Below are 9,823 nucleotides of genomic sequence, written 5' to 3'. Positions count from 1 at the left end.
CCAGTTCCAGAGCCTCGAAGACGGAGATGTCTGAGAGCTACAGGCTTTCTGATAAAGATCTAAATGGGGGCAGGGGAGGGCAACCCAGAATTGTGGAGATGTTTCTGAAATAAGCACTCCAACACTAGAGAGGACAGAAGAGAGGGAGGAAGCCAGGTCAGCTCATGAAAGGCTGCTGGGTCCAGTTTGTATTTTTTTTTTCTTTTCTTTTTTCCAGAGCTGGGGACCGAACCCAGGGCCTTGCACATGCTAGGCAAGCGCTCTACCACTGAGCTAAATCCCCACCCCCCAGTTTGTATTTTTATTTTATACTTAAAACCACATGGTGGTGGGGCAAGCAAGCAAGATTCTATAGACTGGTCAGCTGGTTGTCAGGTTGTTAAGGGCAGAGTCTCACTGTCCCAGCTACTTATGCAAGTCAGTCTGTAGCGAGGGAAGTAGGCTTAGCAAACAGGCAGTAAAATCAGCGCTTCGAAGTCGGTCACCAAAGAAATCAATAAATCAGCATTTGATAATTGGTCTTTTTTTTTTCTTTTCTCTTTTATAATTGGCCTTTTCTACCTTATTCTACGCCACGATCAACAGCCCATAGCTCCACAGTATGGGGTGGGACATGCAGAACCCCATCCTCATCTATGCTAAAATGGCTGGCTTGATAATGCTGGCAGGTAGTAATTGGTGAGTTCTGGAGTGTGGTAGCCAGGAGACAGCATTTCACAGCTCTCCTCCCCATCCTCTGCTCCTTCCTGCCCCCCTCTTTTGAGATGTTCACTGAGTCTTGGTAGGGGGATTGTGGTATATCTCATATGTCAATGGCGTCACCTATATAAATACATTTTAGAAGAGAATAGTTAGGGGGGAAATCCTATTAAAATATGCAGAAGATTGATTTTTTCAGTCATTTATTTATTGATACAGGGTCTCATGAAGTAGCTTTGATGGGCATGGATCAAACTGGCTTTAAATTTACAGAGGTCTACTAATTTGTCTTCTGTCTGCTGAAATTAAAGACAGGGCACAGCACAGCCAGCTATGCAGACAAGTCCAGGAAAAGAAACTCAACACAAGAAACTAAGTTAACACAACCCACTGTCCAGCTGGAATTCAAACCTCAGTGCTCAGAAAAAAAGAAAAAAAAAAGCAAGGGTGTGAGGGAGCAAGTCCTCTACCACAGCCATGCATCACAGCCATGAGAAGGGCAAGAAGAAAGCTGCAGCTGTTGCTGCTGTGTCCTGCTGGGGAGGATGGAAGGATTCTTCCACAGCACTGGTGGAAGTGGAAAATATTCCAGCTACCAAGGCAGCACCTTAGCAAGTTACACGTGTTCTTCTGACCTGATTCTGCCATCTTTCTGCTGCACACTATCACACAGTTCGTGAGCCCCACTGTTTACCTAACCAATGTGCAACCATGTAGGGCCCCTGAATCCATTGGTCCCAGGAGCTCAGCTGCGCCTCAGCTGGTAAATGGATAAACTGTAGCAAAAGTAGTCAGTCACTATGATTCAGCAACAAAACCCTCACATCCACACATATCCCATCGGTTTGTCCAGAGAAGCTGGCCCGCCTCCAGCACCCCCTTGCCTCCCCCGCCCCCATCCCCCCCTCCCCTTTTCTTCTTCCCCCTGGGAGTTTCCTGTTTATCTGAGTGTCACAGGCATGAGAACACACAGTTTGTGGAACTGGAGTTCACCTCCCCCTGGGATTGGATTCCTTGGTGGGAAGACAAAATTCTCCAGCCTTCTTCATGACACTTTAGGAAGTCATTTCAGACAGGGCCTCGGTCTACAGGTCAGGTTTCTTTTGCAGTAACTATCCTCCTGCCTCAGAGTGCTGGGATTCTAGTCACACATCATCGTACTCAGCTCGGCTCAGTTCTCTTTTTGCATGTGCATGTGGTATTTCTGTGGGTTTTTGCATGTGTATGAATGCATGTTCACATGTGTGCAACTGTGTGTAGAGGTCTGAAACTGACACCAGGCTTTGTCCTTGATTGCTCTCTGCTTTTGTGTTGTTTTTCTTTTTTTTAAATTGAGGCAGAAATTAATTCAAGGTCACTAATCCCAGCTCGCCTGACTAGCTAGTCAGGAATCTTGTCTCTGTCTCTCAGGTGATAGGATTACAGGTCAAAAATCTACACGTGTTACTACATAAAGTCCTCTAGCCCTCAGGCCAGATGCTCTGAATGAGGCAGTAACCCAAAGTATGGGGGGGGGCAGAGATTCCCCTCTCTCCATTCATATCTACCCAGCCCTCTGAGACCAGAGTAGAAGGTTCAGTGATATATACCTGTAATTCCAGCAATGAGGCTGAGGCAGAGGAGTTGCTACAAGTTCAAGTCCAGCTCATGCAGTCTAAACAGAGCCCATGGTTAGGAGCCAGCAATTCCACCAGGCAAGAGAAAAGATCCGAGAACTCAAGGAGGGCCCAGACCCTCATTAATGAGAACTGGGGCCAGAGGGAGCTGACAGTGGGTGAGAATATGAGGCAGGAGTGCGTGCGGCTGCTCCTGAGGGCCACTGAGTTCTATGTGTGCCCATCAAGGATCCACATACTGGGGACCAGCACTTCCACCCTGGGTGCAAGTGGAGGAACCGAGAGTGAAGTAGATGAACACATATAAGAAAGGACAGGCTCAGGCTGGGGTCCAACATGGACTAGGAATCTAGTAGCCCCTTAACACCCCCATACACATGTCTGTGCTCTATTGAAGGGCCAGAAAGGCCTGGACTGTTCTGGGGGAAGGGGAATGGCTGGGGGGTTGGGGGGAGTGAGACACAGACATAGCTACTCACAACTGCTTGAATAGTCCAAATCCCCATTACCCAGGGAGATAGGACATGGAGGAGAGAGAAGCCAGGGAGGAAGGGGAGCCTGGAGAAAGAAGCAGGCCTTAGCCAGACTGAGGGAAGACAGTAGTGTGGCTGTCAATTCAACTTTAACTCTCTCTCTCTCTCTCTCTCTCTCTCTCTCTCTCTCTCTCTCTCTCTGCATCCTTCCTCTCCCTCTCCCCTCCCCCTCCTCTCTCTCTCCCTCCCTCTCTCAATCCTTCCTCTCTCTCCCCCTCCTCTCTCTCTCCCTCTTTCTCTCTCTCATTCTCTCTCTGTAACCTCCCTCTTCCTTCCCCTCCCCTCCCCCTCCCCTCTCCCCTCCCTCCCTTCCTTTAGGTTGTGGGATAACACACTTGGGTGTGTGTAACAGTGAGGTTGTGTGTGGTAGCCTTTAGGAACAGATGTTTATTTCGTTAATTTTTATTTTTAAAAAGTATGTCTCAGGGTTGGGGATTTAGCTCAGTAGTAGAGCACTTGCCTAGCAAGCGCAAGGCCCTGGGTTCGGTCCCCAGCCCCCCCCCCCCCCAAAAAAAAGTATGTCTCTTTGTGTTTGTGCACATGGGACCTCAAGGAAATCAGAACTGTCAGATCTGGCCCTAGAGTTCCAGCCAGTTGTGAGCCACCTGGCTGGGTTCTGGGAACTGAACTTGGGTCCTCTGCAAGAGCTGGGAGTGTTTTTTTTTCGGAGCTGGGGACCGAACCCAGGGCCTTGCGCTTCCTAGGTAAGGGCTCTACCACTGAGCTAAATCCCCAGCCCCGAGCTGGGAGTGTTCTTAACCATGAGCCATCTCTTCAGCTGTTATTTTTTTGAAGGGCTGAAGAACTAGCGTCCACGCCAGAAAGGCGAGGAAGCACCAACTGTGAAGTTCTGACATGCAGCTTTGTCTCCTTGCTTCATTTTTCTTCCCTTTTTGAAGCACCTCTGATCTCTGGCATGGAGGATCCAGGATCTCAGTTTTCTGGCTGCTCCTGGCGAAGGTCAAATGATCAAATGAAGCTCTTGGAGCAGGAGAAAGAAGTTGGTGAGTTAGGATGGCCACTGGTGGAATCTGCCGGAGAGGTTGGTAAATAGGGATGGGCAGAAGGCAGACAGAGTTGCACACGCTCCAGAAAGCTGCCTCCTTCCAAAACAAAGTGGAAAGGGAGCTGAACACACCTTTCTTGGAGCAGGACCCAAAAATGAACCCAGCACTGCTGCAGACTCCGGTCCAGCTGCTGAGTGTCCCGGCAGGAGCCGGGAGTTGCCGAGCTCCGCTACCCGATTCCCTCCACTGTGTTGACTCAGCATCCGGGGCGGGGCGCAATGCCCCTTATAAGGCTGGCGGCTCTGGGGCCTTTATTCGTCTGCGTCTGAGATACTTCATCGTCCACGCAGCTTTGAGTCCACACCTCTGTCTACGCAGCAGCTAGTAAGTTCGCGCCGCCCAGCTTCCCCGGACTACCAGCTTGCAGCTTCTGGGGCCTGGGCTCTCTGCACCGGGCAGCTTGCACCAAGAGCTGGGGAGTTCTGGGGGACAAAACAGAGAAGGGACCCGGGAGATAGGGCAGGAGGATGCACAACTCTGAACCCTAGTCATCCCCCTTCTCCTACCTAACATTCTTTTTCTGTCTACTCTAGTGCCACCGTACACCATTGTGTACTTCCCAGTTCGAGGTAGGAGCTAATGACTGCATGAGGGGAGGTCTCGGGTAGGGGCTGCAGCCTCTGTGGGGAACCTCCAGACCCTACCCGCTTTCTGGTTGCAAGGCTCTGCCTCCCTCACCATGGCCAGTACCCTGACCTGAGGTTGCTTTGAGGCTGGGCCTATATGCTGTCCCCAAATCCTTACCCTGACTCTATACAGGGCGCTGTGAGGCCACGCGCATGCTGCTGGCTGACCAGGGCCAGAGCTGGAAGGAGGAGGTGGTTACCATAGATGTCTGGCTTCAAGGCTCGCTCAAGTCCACTTGTGTGAGTGACACACCTAGTGGAGGGGGGCAGAGGTAGGGCCTTAGGAGGGCTGTAACTGGGAGACGGCAGCCTCATCAAGCTTTGATTATCCCCTCCAGCTGTATGGGCAGCTCCCCAAGTTTGAAGATGGAGACCTCACCCTTTACCAATCTAATGCCATCTTGAGGCACCTGGGTCGCTCTTTAGGTAAGTCCTGAACTCAGGTAGTCCAGCTGGTGGACGGGGTGGTGGTGCATCAGTCTTTGTTTCAGGGTATCTGCCCTCCTGGCCACTCCCCTTTTGGTCCAGTGTGGACAGAGCAAAGCAGGGCGCACAGAGATAGTCCTTGTTCAGGCTGCAGCTGTGGTCTGCCTGCTATGACTTCCTGTTGCCTCTCAGGAGCTTAGGACTCATGTGACTGCCCATATCCCCTCCCCCAAGACTGGGACCTGCCAACAGCCAAACACCTGCGGGCAGGGAGTTGAGGTTGAGGTGAGGAAATTAGGTGTCAGTCACGCTCTCCCTCCACTTGCAGGGCTTTATGGGAAAGACCAGAAGGAGGCTGCCTTGGTGGATATGGTGAATGATGGGGTGGAGGACCTTCGATGCAAATATGGTACCCTCATCTACACTAACTATGTAAGCCTGGATTCCCCGGGGGGGGGGGGGGGGGGAAGCTGAGCAAAGGAGCTTTGTGCACTTCTACCTCCCTAGTTTCCTTTCCTGTGTCAGAGCCCGAGGCAGGCTGGGGCGGGCTGGGGTAGTGTAAAGAGACCAATAGACAGCTTCAGGAGGGGGTGGGGCCGGCAGTTACAGATAGGAAGAGTGTGTGCGCCCACACGTGTGTAGGTGTGTACATAGGAGCAGAACATGAAGAGACAGAGCTGAGGGGCAAGCAAGGCAGATCCTAGAGGCCTTGGACTCTGTGTGGGGCTGTTGAAGAGTCTCTCTTGATGGCTGGATTTAAATGTGATGATCCTCAGAGGTGCCAGCTCTAAGAGCTTTACAGGAACAACGGCCAGAGAACTTAACACTGATGGTAACACACGCCTGCAATCGTGGTAGTTGGGAAGCCTGAGCTACTGTGAGCTGTCCAGGGCAGCCTAGAGTAGAGAAGGAGATCATGGCAGGGATGGACTGGTAGGATGGCGTAGGAAAGAATGAGCAGCTGAAGTGAATGAGACTGGTCAAAGCCTGGGTGTTGGCCACAGGCACAGTGGTAACCCGGGAGGTAGGTAATGGTAGGTCATGGCCCTGGGGATGGGGTATCTAGAATTCATTATAGGGCAGCTGGATTCCAGTGCCCACTGCCCTGTGAGGGTGGGAGGATGGTACATCTCTGGGTGTCTTCCTGGCAGGAGAATGGTAAGGATGACTATGTGAAGGCCCTGCCTGGGCATCTGAAACCTTTTGAGACCCTGCTGTCCCAGAACCAGGGAGGCAAAGCTTTCATTGTGGGTAACCAGGTGAGCATCTCTTGCATTCCCTTTTCCTTATGGATAAAACCAAGGAGCCGTCATTTGTAAAATGGAGCAGAGATATGGGGTGGGGGTGGGGGTCCCTTAGCTCTCTGCCCCCCAGCCTTTTCCAGCTATTGATCCCCACACCTCCTGCCCCTGCAGATTTCCTTTGCAGATTACAACTTGCTGGACCTGCTGCTGGTCCACCAAGTCCTGGCCCCTGGCTGCCTGGACAACTTCCCCCTGCTCTCTGCCTATGTGGCTCGCCTCAGTGCCCGCCCCAAGATCAAGGCCTTTCTGTCCTCCCCTGACCATTTGAACCGTCCCATCAACGGCAATGGTAAACAGTAGTGGACGAAGGGACAGGAACTCCTTGTCCCCCTTTTCCCAGACTAATAAAGTTTGTAAGGCAGAGGTGCCTTGGCTGCTGTTTCCTAGTGAAAGGGGCTCTGGGAACTTCAGGCTGGGAAAGGGTAGAAGACCAGAAAGCTTACACACAAGGGTGGGACCAGGACATCTTCCTGCTTAGTATATGCTGACCTTTTGAAACAGAAAGGTGTGTGTGTGTGTGTGTGGTGGATAGGAAGTAAAATAAACCAGCATCTAATGAAGAGGGTTTCATGTTGATTTGCCAGTCAGTCCCAGGAACACTCAGCACCTGGGTGCAGGCCTGGTAGAGGATTATAAACTATTCAAAGGGCCTCTGCTTGGCTGGCGATGCATGAGTGTCAATCTCCCAAATGCTGTGATCACAGCTGAGGAGTGTCATGCTCAGGTTGTTTCTGCAGGTTTCTCTTAGCCTCCATATTCTGCACTTGAAGATAAGGACAGTTTTCTTCTCTTTAGCCTGGATTTTATTGCTGTAACAGAACACCTGAGGCTAGATAACTGTGGAGATTGTCACTGTCCTCTAACTGCTCTGAGTCCCCACCATGCCCTAACTTGGATGAGACAGTGGCTTTCTGGTCGAGAGTTTCCTTGGTGTATAAATGCAGACACAGGATGACTTCCTTCTATCCAACCGGCACCACCCACAAGTCACCGACTGATACCATCTATAAGCTAATCAATTTAGATTGGAACCCATGGGCACATGTGTATATTAAAATCGTGAGAGAAAAAAATGAACCCAAGAACTGACCAAACACTCCAGGCCAAGGAAAAGTGCAGCATCTCCACCAGATCCCATAGAAAGCAGCACACTGTCCTTACCAGTCTGTCCTTACCATTCAGACACAGCACAGACACCAAGGGACCAATTGGCAGAGCAGAGAATCTCCTGGGCTCCAGCTTTGCATGGCCCTATCCCCACTGCTTGGTGAGGCCCACTCAAATATCCACCCATCCATCATCCATCCATCCATCCATCCTTCTGACTCCTGGCTTACACCTTGAGTAAGGATCCTGTACTCGGGTAGCTGAGCTCTGCATTCCCCTCCAATTAGCTTCCTTAATAATGTATGCCCCTGCCTGCCACTCTGCCTCGGCATCGGCTCTCTGCCTTGTCCTTCAGTGATTTCCTCTTTGAAGCCTTCAGCCTCTTTCCTTCTGCCCTGGGAAGGGTAAGGAGAGATCCGAGGGTTAATATAAGTTAGGATCAGTAGAAAGATGTTCCCAGCATTCATGCTGTCATGGGAAACCGGGATTACTTGATAAATTACAGTAGACAGGGAGAGTGCTGAGTAGGAGCCCATTGTTACTTGATACATTGTAACACCTTGACAAGCCACACGTCTGTCTTCAGGGAAGAGGCTACAAAGTTCTGGAGTTGAAAAAACATTGTATCTGAATACGGATACACAGCTTCTGGCAAGGAATTGTAACAGCTTCTGGCAAGGAAATGTAACTCATCTTCGGGAATAAAGCATTCCTGGGAGGGGGGGGTGCCAGCACCCGACACCTCTTTCTCTCTTTCTTTCTCCCTCTCCCTCTCTTTTCTGCATGCCTGTGTGTATGTCTGTATCTGTGTTTTTGATTTTTGAGACAGGCTTTCTCTGTGAAGCCCTGGCTGTTCTGGAACTCATTCTGTGGACCAGGCTGGCCTTGAACTCAGAGATTTTTGCCACCACTGGTCGGCTTTTTTTTTTAAAAAAATATGAGTACACTATAGTTGTCTTCAGACACACCAGAATAGGGCATCAGATCCTATTACCGATGGCTATGAGCCACAATGTGGGTTGCTGGGAATTGAACTCAGGCCCTCTGAAAGAACAGTCAGTGCTCTTAACCTCTGAGCCATCTCTCCAGCCCTCCTGCTACCTGGATATTTCTTAATACTGTCATGTTGACAGTTAAATGTGATTGTGAGTTTTGGTAGGAGAAGTTACATTAAGCCACAGTGCCTTTCCCAGGGGGATTTCCCGAGCTGCTGCTCATGTATTTATGTATGTATGTATGTATGTATGTATGTATGTATGTATGTATTTATTTATTTTAGATTTACTTATTTTTATTTCGAATATAGAAGTGTTTTCCCAAGTGCTGTGCTAGTGTTCAAAGGGGCTAGAAGAGAGTGACGGCACTCCTGGAAATAGAGTTACAGGCAGTTAGAGGTGTGGTGTGGTGCTAGGAACCAAACCAAACTGTTTCCTCTGAAGAAACAACCAGTGCTCTTGAGCACCAAGCCACCTCTTCAGATCCTTAAGATATTTTTTTTTCCTTTTTCTTTTTTTTGGAGCTGGGGACCGAACCCAGGGCCTTGCATTTGCTAGGCAAGCGCTCTACCACTGAGCTAAATCCCCAACTCCTTTAAAATATTTTTAACATGAAATAGTTGACAGAGTTGGGTTTGGAGTGGCACATGCATAGCTGCTTTATCTGCTGTGCAAAATTTCTCCAGAATTTTTCTTAAAAACTGAGTTGTGCTGAGGGAAGAGAAGAGTCAGGTGAGATGCTGGAGACTGGCAAACAAAGACTAAGGAGGGACAAGGAGGAGAGCAGACTGGAGCTCGCTGGGAGGTTAAGTTCATCTGTCACCCCTGGGAGCTAGTTGGTCCTTGAGCTTCTTAGCTGGCGTGTTTCCCTTGTCCTTCCAATCATGCAGATCAGAGGCTGGAGACAATTATGACTCAACAGTTATGAGCCCTTTGCTTCATGGCCATGAGGACCAGAATTTGGATCCCAGCAGTTAGGTAACAAGCCAGGGGTGGGCCTGTGCACACTTGTAACCCTAGCTTACAGGGGGACCTGAAGTCAGGAGACTGCTGTGGTTGCTGGCTTTCAGCCTAGTCAAAGAAACTTGAACTCAGATTCAGGGAGAGACCCTGCCTCAGAGGAATACATAGGTGATAGGGGAAGAAGCAAGGGGTTGGGGATTTAGCTCAGTGGTAGAGCGCTTGCCTAGGAAGCACAAGGCCCTGGGTTCGGTCCCCAGCTCCAGAAAAAAAGAAAAGAAAAAAAAAAAAAGAGAGAAGAAGCAAGATGTTCCTTTTCTGGTCTATTTGTGAACACCAGCACACAGCCTCAGATGCATTCATGTACACATGCATGCGCGCTCGCGCACACACACAGACACATATGCACACACACACACACACACTGCTTTTTTTTTTTCTTTTCTTCGGAGCTGGAGATCGAACCCAGGGCCTTGCGCTTCCTAGGCAA

General features: G+C 50.0%; 1 protein-coding gene across 2 annotated transcripts; it reads left to right on the top strand.

Moving 5' to 3' along the window:
• The first annotated feature begins 3,631 nt into the window (after window positions 1–3,631).
• Gstp1 (glutathione S-transferase pi 1) lies at window positions 3,632–6,637 on the top strand. 2 transcript variants are annotated; one of them, XM_063280727.1, is made up of 8 exons: window positions 3,632–3,852; window positions 4,001–4,239; window positions 4,449–4,484; window positions 4,675–4,781; window positions 4,880–4,967; window positions 5,296–5,399; window positions 6,119–6,226; window positions 6,383–6,634. In XM_063280727.1, coding segments are annotated over exons 2-8 (633 nt in total). In that variant the 5' UTR covers window positions 3,632–3,852; window positions 4,001–4,238; the 3' UTR covers window positions 6,572–6,634. The 2 variants fall into 2 exon arrangements, with proteins under 2 accessions (XP_063136797.1, NP_036709.1); NM_012577.2 differs by lacking the exon at window positions 3,632–3,852 and having other exon boundaries at window positions 4,169–4,239; window positions 6,383–6,637.
• The last annotated feature ends 3,186 nt before the right edge of the window (window positions 6,638–9,823 follow it).

This window comes from Rattus norvegicus, chromosome 1 (genome assembly GCF_036323735.1).
Source record: "Rattus norvegicus strain BN/NHsdMcwi chromosome 1, GRCr8, whole genome shotgun sequence".
NCBI lineage: Eukaryota > Metazoa > Chordata > Mammalia > Rodentia > Muridae > Rattus > Rattus norvegicus.
This window is presented reverse-complemented; position numbering and strand designations above follow the sequence as displayed.

Excerpts from the sequence above, each read along its gene's own strand:
- Gstp1 (NM_012577.2), top strand. Across the intron at positions 5,400-6,118 it reads CCCTCATCTACACTAACTAT|GAGAATGGTAAGGATGACTA; the intron begins GTAAGCCTGGAT and ends TCTTCCTGGCAG. Across the intron at positions 6,227-6,382 it reads CTTTCATTGTGGGTAACCAG|ATTTCCTTTGCAGATTACAA; the intron begins GTGAGCATCTCT and ends CTGCCCCTGCAG.